The following is a 15177-nucleotide window of genomic DNA, read 5'->3' as shown; positions in this document are numbered from 1 at the left end:
TGTTCTTGTGCATAGTTTTGTAAATAATTACAAGGGTGGGTTTTAAGTTTTTTTTGGTATTTGATGTGCATGCAACGGGGACCCTCTGCTGGTGAACTGATGTGTTGCTTCCTGCTCATGCCTGGGTTGTCATTAAATAAAACCAAATACATTCCTTTTATTAACTGTTTGTTGTGCTTTTCTCTCTTTAAATAAAAAAAATCTGGCAGCATTATCTACCTAGTCAAGGTATTTGTGAAAGTGTTAAAGTGAATACAACTGATGAAATGTTTTATTGCTGCATGACTCAAGGGGAAAATTACTTCCTCATTCCCTTTTTACAACACGCCTTTCACATTCTACCTCTCAGCTGTTGAAGGGAAACTATAAGGGGAAATGGCTTTAAAACTTGAAACTACTAGACACAACGATTCAAATCGGCACCATCACCAGATCACAACCGGAGTTTTCTGATTTGTGCTGAGGATTATTTCAGATGAGTTATGGTGGAAAAGGATGCTTGTCATTCTTGTTTGACAGCACTCAGGGTTCTGCGAGTTTCCCTTGTTGATGAACTGGAAGGACGGATTGACTCTCTGCTGGAAGTCTTAGTAAGTCGGGAAGTGTTCACTCGTGATGACCGTGAGGAGGTGTTGTGCCAGTTGGGGCCCCGGGCGAGAGTGAGAAAGGTGTTGGATGTCCTGGAGTGTAAAGGCGAGGAGGCAGCGAAGATTTTTCTCTCAATTAGCAGTCATCAGCAGGAGGCACAGACGCATTCCAAAGAAGGCATCACAAATCAGCCTCAATCCGTAGGTATGCAATTCAACCACACTGATGTTACTGGTACATTTAGGATGACTTTAATACAGTAGATAGTGTTTCATGAAGCATTATCAAATGATCATGTTCCTAGCTTCCTGAGTTATGAGACAAATAACAATAATTTTATCATCTTTTGTAGAGTATAACAAAGTCAAACAGAAGCATAAAGATGTCCTTATGCGTCGGAGTGAGAGCATGCTCTTCTACAACACTCGACACGGAGAGAAAATCCTTTTTTCTGAACACTATGTCAATCTCTTGTTGGCCGACGGACACCAGGGCCTGGAGGTCAAAAGACACGAGGTGCTGACGTTTGGACAGAAGCGTCTATCTTTGCAGCAGAAGTCAGCAGTGCATCGGAAAATCTCACCGGCCGAACTCTTTTCGAGCACAAAGGGAAACCGTCCAGTCAAGAAAGTTCTGGTGTCAGGGGTCGCCGGCATCGGAAAAACCATCCTGGTGCAGAAGATGCTGTTTGATTTTGGGGGGAACAGGGGTCATCTTGGCTTTGACTTCATCATCCACATGACCTTCAGAGACCTGAATCTGATCGACAAACCTACAAACTTCCGGGAGCTGGTCTTGCGTAAAAACAGGCACCTGGCTAAGCAACTGGATAACATTTTAGCGAATGACGACAAACTGCTGATCATCTTAGACGGCTTCGATGAGTTCAGACACTACAGGAGCTTTGATGTAGATGCATTTGTGACTGAACCGGAGGAAGATGCGGAGGTGGTGGAGGTCTTTGGGAGTCTAATGCAAAGTGAACTGCTGCCCAACGCTTCTGTCATGCTCACAAGTCGACCTGCAGCCATCAACCACATCCCTGTAGGCTGCATCGACCGATTTGTGCTCATTGCTGGATTCTCTTTAACTGAAGTTCAAGACTTCTTTTTTCGTTATTTCCAGGACCGTGCCGTTGCTGACCGCATGTTCACAGTGGTATCAGCAAATGAACTAATGCTGACCCTGTGCTACATACCTGCATTTTGCTACATTGTGTGCTGCATCCTTAAAGAAAGCAAAAATCTCAGTGGAGAGAGCCCAAAGACCATGACGGACATCTATGTGCAGTATCTGGTGGCTTTGCTTCACTCTCACACTCAAGCCAGGGTTGAAACATTTGGTCAAGAGCAAAGAGCCGGGGCCGTCCAGCAGCTGTCAGACATTGTGCTGAAGCTGGGTCGACTCGCCTTCCAGAAGCTGATGGAGCATCAAACACTATTCTACAGCAGCGACCAAGATGTTGCAGCGTTAGAGGGATGCAGCCTTGTCAGCACCTTCCTTGACAAGACAGTGGCACAAGAGCCCGGCTGCACTGAAGACGTTTACTCCTTTGCGCACCTTACTGTTCAAGAGTTCTTCGCCGCAGTTTATTGTGCAGTGACAGATCACCCTTTACCGGATGCACTTCAGCACACTGCAAGTCATGAGGAGGGCTCCAACAACGGACATTTAGACCTCTTCAACCGCTTCCTGTCTGGAATCCTCTCTGAACGCAACGCCAGTCTTCTATCAAGGCAGGTGGGGCTGAGTTGCCAGAAAGACAAAGTGGAAAGCTATCGTCAGAGGATCATCACAGAGCTTACAATGCTCTGTGAGAATGGGGCCAATATCCTAAACCACTTGCACTGCCTGTTTGAGCAACAGGACCCCTCTTTGGCCCTTGCTGTGCAACCAACCACACTACGAGTTAATGTTAGTGATGGAACACTCTCCCAAATGGATTACAATGCAATCAAGTACTTCTTAAACCTTACAAAAGGCCAAATATCAGAGCTGGATCTGACAGGGACAGGAGTAAGCTGTGAGGCACTTCGAGATATTCAGCCCCTGCTGCTAAGATGTAATAGACTTTGGTAAGTTCCAGGTAAAATTGCATCCTCTCACTCTCTGGAGTCACTTATCTATCACAGGATTCATTTTATATTTCAACCGTTGAGGTCACATATGGGGTAACACATATTGCTCTGCATCCATTAAAAAGTGTCAACACCACCAGAAAGAGGTATCTAATGTTGCTTATGCATTACCTATTTCATTTTCAAGGCTTGGAGAAAACAACCTCGATATGGACACAGTTGAAGTCATTGCTGATGTGCTGCAAGTTTCAGAAAATATAACCCATATTGGGTAAGATGTCAATTGATTTTACAAGCAATAACTTTATAAAAAAAATAGTTATTTGAGGGAATAAAGAATCACCCACACTATTTTTCCCACTTCCCATTTTAGGCTTGGATGGTCAGACATTGGTGACGATGCACTACTGGCCCTTTCTAGAGCAATACGGGTGAAAAAAAAGCTTCAAGAGTTGTGGTAAGAAACTGTGGTACTTCTCAATATGAAATACAATATGTTTTGGGGAAATGAAAGTCTGTAAACTTGTCATTGTCTGGGTGATGGATTATTTAAGATGACACAGGCAAATATATTGTTCTATCATTTTTTTCTAACTGGTGCAAAAATGACTTTTATTACCAATCTAGTGAAGTTTTGTTTGGTCAACTTCACTCCGGGTCAGTAAAAAAAAACTTTGTTAAGGAAAGACATTGTAGCTGAGCTAGAGTTTGGCCCTAGCGTGTGAAAAAACAACAACATTTTATTGGAGAACTAAGTGCAGTCAAATATTTTAATTTAGCCTTTCAAATATGCATGTTACTTTGTGGGTAAAGAGGCTGAATATATTGTCATATGGTGGTTTGCTGATTTATTCACATGTATTTAAACATTTAAAACATGGTTCAGTACAAGTTACCTTGATGCTTTTACAGGATGGAGGGAAACCGAGTGAGTTACAAAGGACTGCTGTCACTCAGTGACTTGACCCCAAATCCGCTGGAAAGAGTTGTGTGAGTTTTGATAATAATTATAATAGAATTTTTAAAAATAATTCTAATCCATACTTTTCTAAAGTTTCTGTTGATTCCCTTTTCCTACAGAGCCATATGGAATGACCTGACTGAGACAGATCCAGAGTCCTTTTGCGCTCAAGAAAGCATAACTGTGAGCTTCACAGATGACGATATGTGGGAAGCGTGGGGAGAATGGGTCTTCAAAAGGTGTGAGGTCAGCAGCAATGAGAAGTTAGTGATCGTGCTCCACAAAGTGTGCAACATATCAGTGCACTGCTTAGAAGCCCGGTGGGCTAAGACCTTCTACAAGCAACTCGCACAGCTCATCAGGCACAGAATTGAGAGCTGCACTGAAGACGACATGTGCAAGAGGCTCAAAAAGTTTGAGAGCATTTTGAACCTCTGACAGACTATAGGGAGGACGTCACTTGCCTCAAGTTATAAGCTAGAAAATATGTAGGTCAAATATGTGTTTATTGATGTTGTGTGAAACTGTGTGAAACAAACTGATTGTGTGGTTATTAGAGAGAGCTACAGACTGAATAACTCATTGCCTCCATGGGTGAACAAATGCTCTATCTGTGTGTTTTTAGAAGTGGTAAAAAATGTCAATGGCCCGTACGGGGATCGAACCCGCGACCTTGGCGTTATTAGCACCACGCTCTAACCAACTGAGCTAACCGGCCACGTGGTACTCCGGGCCCATGCAGATATACGACTGTTAACATTACAGTACTCTCCTCTACTGTGTAGGACGCTGCCTCTGAAATAATTAACATTTAAAGGTCCCAGTATTTATCGCTCGTTCATCCCTTTAACACCCAAAGTCTAAGACGAAAATAGAACACATAAGACACACGCTTAAAAATAAAATAAAAGTACGTCTGAGAATATTTTAGCTCAACGTCACTGTGAAAGAGCTCGGATGTGTTCTCCAAAATAAAAGCACCAACTATGTCACATGCAAGCGAAACTGTTTTTCACTGTCACACAAAAGTTACCAAATTTGCTTTTTCCAATTCCGTTTTAAATTCGTTAATTTATGGAGACATTTTTGTGATATTGATTTGTTTTCTATTTATTTTAATTTTGTATTATGCACAAAGTGTAACATTGCTATTTGTAGTACTGTGTTTCATATAAACAAAGTGTACCGTGTAAGATTTATTAATACTTACACTTGTCAATAAAATGTTGAAACACCAAACGCATACAGCTGTTTTTTTTCGTTTTATTTTGGAATAAGCTACCGGAAGTATCTTACCCTGACTCTGATATGACGATTTTATTCTGCGACATCAACGAACTAGTGCCGTTCACTTAGTTAGCCTGCAGGCTAACCCATTTTCTGTTATTTTGTGTACGCAGCGGGTCAAACCTGACGCTTTTCCCATCTGAAATTGGGTGAGTTCTGTAAATTACAATGCCAATTCAATTTTAAGTTAAGGGTCTGTGGATTTTGAAGTACAGTGTGCATGACGGCAACATTTTTAAATGTCACTACCCGCGAATCTACATACTAACTTCCAACAACTGCTTGCTATCGGTAGCGATAGCTAAGTTAACACATAATTGGCTAGCTAATCAGACCCCGTCGTTAAGAGAGACTAAATGTGAAGCTAACGGGGGTTTAGCTACGGTAATTAGAGCTGATTTTATGAATGTGTTGTTACTAGTCAAGGGGCGTGTTCACCATTGACTTGTGGATTCTGCATACAGGGCGAAGCTGCTTCTCATGGAGAGCTCAACAATTCGTCACACTGTTAAAATAATCGCCTAAGTCATTTTTTGTCAAAATTGTTGTTGTTTTTTGCCTAAATCATCTCCTCATGACGCCGGCCACCTATGGTAAAATCGCCTCCATCCTCAGTTGATCAGATCATGTGATTTTACCCCTTTAAGATAATGGCCTATATCAAGTGTGTGCCTTAAGCGGATTTATTATGCCTAAGTCAAAATAAAATGTGACTTAGGCAATTTTTTGAACATGCCTTTGTGACCTAAGTAAGATATGGTAACACTTTGTTTTGAAGGTGTCTACATAAGAAAGACATGAGCGTGTCATAAACATGACATGGGATGTGTCATGAACATTAATTACACTTTGAAGTAACATTAATGCATGATACTTGTTCTTGTCATGATTCTTGTCCTTTGTTACATCCTTTTTGAGTGAAATGATCAATAAATGTCATATGTTACACTTTTGGTGAAGTTTTTTGTGTTTCCTGCAAAACTTGAAAAAAATGAGTTAGGCGATTATTTTAACAGGGTGACGAATTGTGACATAAGGACATAATATATGAACACCACTTCACATAGTGTGACCCAGTCCATGGAGCCTTTATATGAAAGTACACATAAAGGGCATAGTTCAGCATATTTACTGTACTGTTTTATGTTGTGACCTGTGTTGCAGTCTCACCCACAAGATGATTGATACAGAGAGGGGGGCTGTTGACGCTGGTACAGAAGAACCCAGCAGTAAGAACAAGGAGACGGAAAAAAAGAAGAGGTCCCGTGTCAAACAGCTGCTGGGTGATGTGAAAAAGCAAGTGGAGTTCTGGTTCGGAGATGTCAATCTTCACAAGGACCGCTTTCTCAAAAAACTCATGGATGAGTCAGACGATGGATGTAAGAGGCTATCAATATCAATAACACACTATATACAGTAACAGCCATCCAATAATGTTATGAAGACATTTGATTTTGTCCTAAAATGTGAACTAAATGTATTATTTGTCTTTAGATGTGGATATATCTGTGTTGGCGAGCTTCAATCGAATGAAGAAACTAACAACTGATACCAAGTTGATTGCAAGAGCGGTGAAAAATTCATCTGTAGTTGAGGTACTGTGATGAGTATTACTTTTTTAATAATTTCTTTCAAAGAATGCTTTTATATTCTGACAGATTTGAAATGGCTCCACACCAAAGACAATGAACACCATGAACACACATATAATTAAATTTTCCTTCAGGTTAACCTAGAGGGAAATAAAATAAGGCGTCAGAACCCACTGGGAGACATACCAAATGATGTCGACAGCCGTACAGTCTATGTGGTAAATAGAATTTCTGTTCTTAATGTTTTGATTGTAGAATAGCAAATGCATCTTAGATTGAGCTCTTTTCTGTGACTTGCATGCTCATTTGCTGGTTATTAAACATTGTATGCCTGTCAGAATAAGGACTATGTTTGGATCATTGTTTCCCTTTTTTTCCAAGGAACTTTTGCCCAAGGATGTGACGCACAGCTGGATAGAGAGAGTGTTCACCAAATGCGGGAATGTGGTTTATATCAGCATCCCAAGATACAAGTCTACCGGCGACGCCAAGGGTTTTGCTTTCATAGAATTTGAGACAGAAGAACAAGCACACAAAGCCATTGAGGTGATCAGTTATTGATATTGACCCATTTCATGAAATGTCTATAATTCAGTCAGCCCAGTGTTTTTCTTTGGAAGGAAGGACACTTATATAAAACTTATCTTTGAGAACAGATGCTCAACAATCCTCCTGAAGATGCTCCCAGGAAGCCAGGGATTTTTCCCAAGACGAAAAGTGGGAAAACCATCCCTCTGACAGCCGACAATCCACCATCAGGTACATTTAATTGAAATGCATTCTTGTTACATCACTGCTCTGCTCTGCCACCTATAAACATGCCTGACATACATTCATTGGTACTACAGGGGAAGAAGAGGAGAAGAAGAAGCGAAAGAAGAAGAAAAAGAAAGAAGTTGCCACGTTACAGACAACTGCAGAGGAAGAAAAAGAGCAGGTGATGGAAGCAGAGCCGTCTGAGCAAAAGAGGAGGCGCTCAGCAGCAGGCGATTTTGAGTTAGAGGTTGCTGGCACCCTGAAGACACCTGGCAAACTGTCAGAGAAGAAAAGACGACGGTCACACACAGCAGAGGGGTCTGAAAGTGAACTACCATCGAAGATAAGGAAGACGAGTGAAAGTGAAGCTGGACAGAAGGAGAAAGATGAAACAGATATTGGTGAGTAACTACAGTATCTGCTTTGACATAATCCACACATACAAATATCTTTTCTTTTAACTCTTCCATGGTCTTTGCTTTCTCTTTCAAAATCTTAAAGAAAAACATGAAGCAACCAGAGTTGTACGTCACAAGTTAGTTACTGTGTTAACTGTGTTATTCCCCTTTTAGATCCACCTGCTAAAAGTGACACAGAGAAGGGTGTTGAGGAAGGGAAAGAAAACAGAGATGATTCAACAGTAAAAGCTAAGAGGAAGAGAAACAAGAAACACAAGGAGAAACTAAAAATCGGAGATGAAGTCATCCCACTCCGGGTTCTTTCAAAGTAAGATCCTACATCCTTTTTCGTCATGTGTTGAAGAATGATGTAATGAGTGAAAACCCCTTTCAGAAGTAAAATGACGCCAACACACTGATGGATGTCTTTGTTCCCCTTTTGTCCACATGAAGGAAGGAATGGCTTGAGCTGAAGGACGAGTATCTGACGTTGCAGAAGCGCAGCATGAAGTCTCTGAAGAAGTGCATTAATAAGATTGATCACAGGGAGCAAAAGAGGGTAATGGAGACAGACAACGATCCTCAAGATGGGAACAGTGAGTCTTGTCTTCAACTAATCCTAGAGATTCCAGCTCAGATAGACTAACTGCAGTTTGTTAAAATTGGGGTGCTGAGAGGAGTTACATACACAGTAGATATTGCTAAAAATAGCACTTAAAACCACAGAAACAAAATCACAAATAAGCAGGGCTTCTTCTTTTTGTTTTATAGTCCCACCATGTGATGAAAAAACAAGAAGTTGTGATGATATGAAACAAAGAGTGAATGCTAAAATTTCCAAGTTTATTCATAAAATGAAAGTGGAATTTATTTAGCAAAATCCAAGTGTCTTGTAGAAATGGATACATTTCCTTTCTTAAAAAAAAAAAAGTATTTCAGTAATGTCACATATCTGATACATTTCAGTGCAATAAGAGTGATTCAGTGAAAATGACGTGAAGTCAGAGCTGCCCTCTCAAACATATTGACACCATAGTATTACTCCAAAAAACATCAAATCGATCTGAATGATAACGAGTTACTTGTACTAATTACCATCTTTTTAAGCAAGCGAGAGAGGTTCACAGCTGTTGGTTAAAAATATGTGCAGTAGTTTTTCAGTTCTGTTTAATGCAATAATGTTGGTTTGTGGGTTTCTCTCTTCTAGCTGAGAAAACTATCAAAAGTGAGAAAGCCACTAACCAAGGCCCTCAGTTTACCAGTGGTGTCATCATGAAGATTACAGACAACAAGCCGCTACCAGCAAGGAAGTTCATCAAGGTACAGTGCACAATGATTATCATCTGTATGTGCATTACAAAAAAAAAAATACGACCCAAGCTTCTGTTCATGTTCTCATGCTCGATCCAAAATGCACATTTTCCTTTCTTTTTTAAATGAATTTCAATGACCCTTGGAAGCTGACATAAATTTTGTTTTGACACACACATTCTGAAATCCTCTCTTGATAATTTAAATATGTTTTTGTGATGGTGTAAGAGGATAAAATCAAAGAGTGAAAGAATTTGACTCCTGTTGATTTAAAGTAAAATAGTTAATGAGGTGCTGTAATGCAGTAATGGGGAACAAAAAGCATCCGCTTATTACAGATAATAAATTGCTGTATGTTCCTGATTCAAAACAAAGTTAATATTAACAAAGATTAACCATTACCAAGTGAGAAACAAGAGAATTAAATCTCAATACACATTGATCTGTAAGACTAATAACAAGTGTTTTATTTGTGCTTGTTTATGGATTTTTTGTGTGTAGGATTCTCTATGCAAAATATCTCCAGTGGCGTATATTGATACCTTGGAAGGAGATGCTGAGGGTCACATCCGCTTTCACACCCCAGAGGACGCTAAAGCCGTTAGTGACGCTAGAGCAGAGTTACAGAAAGAACACAGCTGGAAACTCGAGATTCTCACAGGTATGATATTTTAATTCCTTATTTCAAGGCAGGACTATTTGTGCACAGCCGATATGCAGCTCTAATCCTCTCCAGTCGAGGACAGGACGTGGACGACTGAGCTGGGTTTCATTATTGATGAAGGCGAAAATAATTTATTGGGACAGCAGCAGCGCCCATTAGCTCGTCTCAAGTTCTGTGCTTTTCAAAAAGTTTCCTAAGAATTGTTGAGTCATAAGAAATAATATTAACATGATAAATCTCGATACATTGCTTTTTTTTAAGGTGACCACGAACAAAGGTACTGGCAGAAGATCCTAGTGGACCGCCAAGTCAAATTGAATCGTCCAAGGGAAAAGAAGCGGGGTACAGAGAAGGTGAGATCACACTTCAAATAGAAATAGAAAAACAAGGATAAATAAGTATATTTATAAATATGTATAACAAGAGGCTGTTGACAGTAAATTGTCTCAGCTCTCAGCAAAATTATGAGAAATCAAATAACATTGTACTGTAGATACACTCTGTCATATGGTTATGTTGAGAGTGCAGGAAAAAAACACATTTAAGCAGCTTATCCTGAATCTGATCCATTTTTGGATATGGACTAATACCTGGAGTAATGCACACACACAGTCACATAACATCACTACAGTTCAAGCTGTGTCTCTCCTGTCTTTGATTCTTTGCTATCACATCTAATTTCTCATTTTCTTGTCACACTTTTAGCTCATATCCAAAGCCGAAAAAATCATCCTTGCCCGGGCCAAGGAGGCTAATAAGCACATCCGTTTCCAAGAAGACTGACAGCTGCCGTGCTGAAAACTCATTTTTGACAACCATACAGTCGTGTGTACACTATGTCACATGATAGAGAACTGAATGGAACTTGAAATGTAAATTAGTGAAAATGTCCCCTCATTTTTTTGTTGCACTGGAGACGCCCAAGTTAACACTGAATCATGTTATGCATACACAGTTTGGCAACATTGCTTTTTTTTTTTAATTGACAGCTTTTAAAAAAAACAATTTTTTTAGAAAGCTTCTGTATATGAGTTGTATATATGAATGATTTGAAAGTGCTCCCAGTTACGACATGGACAAGTGGTTGTCGTGGCATTTCCTTTTGAGGTTATTAGCCTTTTTTCCCCCTATTTTTAATAAAATGTCATAATTTGATATTACAGTATTAATTGTTTGGTATGTTTAACACAGTTGTGCTTTTTATAGAGTTTGTGTGATAGAAATAAATGCTTTTCATAACAGGTATAATGGACATCAACATTCAAGTACCGGTACTCTGTTATCACTAAAGGTTATTTAAGTTTAGATGGAGCATTTACCCCAGTTGGGAAGTCTAACACAGCCCCAAAGTTACTGGCTGCCAGATGTTTCACTTGCAAAAATGTTTCATTTACACACCATTCATTAATTGCTGTGAAAGACCACATTAAGCAGTCTAACTCTGAAGCTCTGTTTCACAAATGGAACATGATTTCAGTTAAGTAGGTTACATAACACTCAAAATGAGAAGTGCTGTGGAGTATCAGTGAGATGCTTTATCGTATAAAAATAGCTGCCATTGCATAATCTCAGTACTGTTCATGGCTTTTATTTGTGTGAAGGTAGAAACTACCTGAGGTCATGTGTGGCAGCTTCACATCTCGTCTTCACCCTGGTCTCTAGGGAAGCTTAGCTTCTGCTAGAAACCACGCAGCTGATTATTTCGTGACCCTGAGAGGGCTCCTCACAAGTTCCACCATCGGCCCAAGTCACCCCTCTGTCCCTGGAGCTGGTCCAGTACATCCTGTACTCTTCAGTCCCAGGGCAGACACATTCTAAGCCAGAAGATTCTCCATTCTGAGCCGGACATTGAGGTGTCTTCATGGCATTACAGGTGGAATTACAGACTGCTTTATGAGGAGTGCCCAGTGAGAAGGTGGGTTTCTTGGGCCAGTCCATCTCGTCTTTGGGGACTATGGGGAGGCGTTGTGGTGTGTGCCAGCCTTTGTAGTCCTCCCTCATGGTAGTAGTCTTAGAAAAGGGCTCCTCACCTTTCTCCCTCTCTCTGGTTTGCATAGATGGCAGGATTGGCTTGGTGCGCTGGCACTTGTGTGCTGTGTAGTCTGCATGTGTTGTGGAGAGGAAGTCATCGTGATCTGCTGCTGGACCGGATTCTTTGGCTTTGCTTTGGCCGAGGAACTTGTTGTCAAGGGACCAGGCCTTGAATTCCTGAAAGAGCTGACTGGCTTCGTCCAGGGGTTCTTGGTGTATGTCCCAAGCCGCTTTTGGCTTCAAAGACACAGCTGCCTGTAATGTCAGACCTTTGGTTTGGTACGCAGGCTTCTTTGTCAGCGTCCTGGGCTGCACTGGATGGGTGATGTAATCAGATCTGTAGCTGGTGACGCTTTCAATAGGATGTGGTCCTTCCTCCTGTGGGACTGGTTTAGAATTAGCTGGAACTTGAACAGAATTTTTCTGGGAGCGACCTTCTTTATAAATTCTGTTTGGGACAACTAATCCTTGGTTGACTTTCAAGCTGTCAGACAGCTTAAAAGGCTGCCGCTTGTTTGCTTTCCATGCTTGGAAATCGTCTGCAAATAAGAGACAGAGAGGGTTTGAATCGGGACATATTTGTTGTTTTATATTTCTGCAATGTAAGACTCTACTGATATTCTAATGGCTTACTTTTGTACACTGACGTGTAGTCCACCTGGGATGCTACAAAGCGTTCAGGATTGTGTTGATCACTGCTGCATCTCCGGTGGTTTTGAGGTGGCACAAATGGCTGTTGGGCCTTAGGTGGATGTTTTATCCATTTGTGTGTCACATAGAATGATCTGAAACAAATTATTTTGTTTGAGATTTTCCAATTTTTGCTTCAGAAATGTGTTTATTTACAGGTGAGGTTTCAAACACTTCCAACCTCTAAAAGTATGTGTGTACTCTGTCGTGCTGACCTTATTGCTAGAAAAAATACAACACAATACAGTACATTTCCCAGAATGTTGTCCACCACCTCACCTGGAGCAGCCTAGACATGTGGTGCCCAGATTGATCGAGAGTCAGCTGCAATACATCATGGACAAATGGAGCTCAAAAGTGGGGAAGCATCATTCTGCGTCACTTACCAGAAACACCAGTCCTCAAAGATGGGAGCAACTTATACCAGCTTAAGGTACGGAGGAAGATCTTACCTAAAAGTAGCCATGTCAGCACTGGTCCCCTTCAGTGAATGGTAAGGGTCTTTCTGTGTCAAGCTTGTGACCACAGCTTTGGAGCAGTGTGGGGGAAGAAACCTCTGCTGGTACTCTGTGGTCATGGAGGCCCGTGTCTGAAAACCGGACTGCTTCCTGGACATCAAGGCAAATTCATAAAAATACATTAAGTATAAAAGAAACAAGGTTTAAATACAACATATTCAACATTTTAAGTGCTTTCGAAATTTGATCCCTGTTTTTGGACCTTTCTACACATATAATTAAAAAGCATATATAGTTTGTTTTAAGCTTGTACAATTTTGATTAATGACAAGATGCACAATTCATGAAATCAGCATAAAACCCCTGCAAGAGTAAGCATGACCACACATTTTTGCAGACTAACTGACATATCCTGCAACTGCAGGTCAGATAATTCCATTTAAAATGTAAAATTTGAAAAAATACAAGCAGGTTACAAGCTAGTATGTTTTGTTTTCTTCATGAAAGCCCATCAAAAGAATCAAATGTTTCCATAAATAAAGCGTTATAAATAGATCCCATTACCTCATGGATGTGGCTGGTTGGGTGCCGTTTTGCTGCCTCATGGTTTTGGGGTGCATCGCTCGTGAGGCGGTGCACCCGGTGCTTTCGGGCGTCCTGTGGCTGTGAGTTGTTGCAGCCTGCTCTGTGACTCCGTGCAGCAGGCCTACAGCATATGAATTATTGACCGCAGGAGCATGGGGTGTGTGTTGAACGAGAGTAGCACACAGCGGCCGAGAGCTTCTAAAAATAAACACCAGTGGATTACTCCGTGATGCAGGCTGGTTGTCAAGGCGAGGACGCTGCCCGTGATGATGCGCTTTTGGGCGCGTAAAGAGGATTCCAAACCTCCCGTAGTAATATTACACAAAGTGGATGGGCCACTTTTGAAAAGGATGCAGAGCGCTCCACCAACATTAGATTATTTTTTTTTCTTTTCTTTTTTATACATTCTTTTTTTAATATGCTGAATTTGCAAAATGCAGTTGGGCATTTGCAACGTGACTTTGTCGCAGGACCCCATCTGTCACTTTGTAGTCGTGTCCAAAAAAAGAAAAAAAAGACAGCATATAAACGGACACGCACACACACACACACACACACACACACACACAGAAACTGTGACCTTGTGAACTACCGCTTTTGCACACGGATGTAGTCATGGAGATTCCGCCACTCACAAAATAATTAATGATCGAATATGGAATCTTCGAGGGCAGTTCTGTTTTTGTCCACTAGATGGCGTTAAAGGCTTTAGAAACACATTGATGGACGCACAGATAAAGAAGACCATTAGGTCCACACTAGATTCTAACTGTTTTACTATAGTCTTTTCTTTGGCACCAACATTTAAGAAATAAAAAAATATTGAATAGAGAACAATAAAGTATTACTCTGGCGTCACATTTGAAATATAGTTGAGTGGTATATTTTATGGGTTTCGACCACAGCTGTAAATTGTTTTTTTTAATTTGCACAAAACCTCTACAACAGCATAAAACCAAGACAAATTATATAGATATGGCGGGAGGGAAGCCATATGCTCTATACAATGAATCTCTACTCAATGTACGACAATATACATAAAAGATGATTGACCGAAAGTGTAGCCTATAAATACAAGGAAAATAAATTACTTTTTAATGTTTAAAAAAAAAAAAAAAGAGATAGAAAATATCAAGAACATAGGCCTCTTTTGTATAGTTAATAGTAGATAGTAAACTTTTGATAATGTGTACTTTGGCATTCCATATTTCTACATGATATCTAAGGTAATATTGGCTAAAGGTGGTCATCCTGATATTTTCTGACAGACATTAGACTCCTGATATATGGTACTCACAATCCTTAGTCATAATGTGGCATATTTGTTATAGACTTGTGTTGCTGCTTTGCTGGAAATATCTCACATGCAGCATTTAGAACATGAGATTTTCAGTTGCGGGAGAAATTCCGATACAACAGCCCTGTTAATGAATTAACTGATGATTTGATTAGTAACAACCGTAGCTGAATGAATGGAGTAATGACTTTTTAAAGTACTATATTTCAAAGGCACATTAGTCATGTAGTCACATTTAAACAGTTTACGTAATGAAATTGAAAGACAAGTACTGGCCATCTTTGGGCTTAAGTAAAGGCTTTGCATACCAACACAGGTGTTTTCACTTATTCTGGCTGATTAGACCTTAGCAGGTTGAAGATGGGAGGACTCATTCAACCAATAAGAATTATAAGAGGGAAAGTTGTCCCGCCCTAACAGCAAAGTGGGAGATATCAATCATGCATTCTTTCACCCAAAGAGGCCTAATCAAGGAAAATGA

The 15177-nt window shown here is 40.4% G+C and overlaps 2 protein-coding genes and 1 non-coding gene across 3 annotated transcripts; 1 reads left to right on the top strand and 2 right to left on the bottom strand.

Moving 5' to 3' along the window:
- Window positions 1–4271: 4271 nt before the first annotated feature.
- trnai-aau (transfer RNA isoleucine (anticodon AAU)) lies at window positions 4272–4345 on the bottom strand. The gene has a single exon. It is a non-coding gene; the product is annotated as a tRNA-Ile (tRNA).
- Window positions 4346–4901: 556 nt separating this feature from the next.
- larp7 (La ribonucleoprotein 7, transcriptional regulator) lies at window positions 4902–10790 on the top strand. Its single transcript, XM_059355441.1, has 13 exons — window positions 4902–5063; window positions 6079–6293; window positions 6409–6509; window positions 6641–6724; window positions 6888–7052; window positions 7163–7265; window positions 7355–7663; window positions 7835–7988; window positions 8114–8256; window positions 8868–8980; window positions 9473–9632; window positions 9897–9988; window positions 10341–10790. Exons 2-13 carry the CDS (start codon window positions 6092–6094, stop codon window positions 10416–10418), a joined length of 1704 nt encoding a protein of 567 aa, XP_059211424.1. The 5' UTR covers window positions 4902–5063; window positions 6079–6091; the 3' UTR covers window positions 10419–10790.
- Window positions 10791–10938: 148 nt separating this feature from the next.
- Window positions 10939–13786, bottom strand: LOC131990054 (stabilizer of axonemal microtubules 1-like). Its single transcript, XM_059355442.1, has 4 exons — window positions 13379–13786; window positions 12809–12964; window positions 12300–12451; window positions 10939–12205 (listed from the first exon to the last, which is right to left on the bottom strand). The coding sequence occupies exons 1-4, from the start codon at window positions 13432–13434 to the stop codon at window positions 11304–11306; spliced, it is 1266 nt and encodes a 421-aa protein (XP_059211425.1). The 5' UTR covers window positions 13435–13786; the 3' UTR covers window positions 10939–11303.
- Between the last annotated feature and the right edge of the window lie 1391 nt (window positions 13787–15177).

Source organism: Centropristis striata, chromosome 17, assembly GCF_030273125.1.
Source record: "Centropristis striata isolate RG_2023a ecotype Rhode Island chromosome 17, C.striata_1.0, whole genome shotgun sequence".
In the NCBI taxonomy this organism is placed as follows: Eukaryota; Metazoa; Chordata; class Actinopteri; order Perciformes; family Serranidae; genus Centropristis; species Centropristis striata.
Note: the sequence above shows the minus strand (reverse complement) of the source record. Positions and strands in the feature narration are given on the sequence as shown.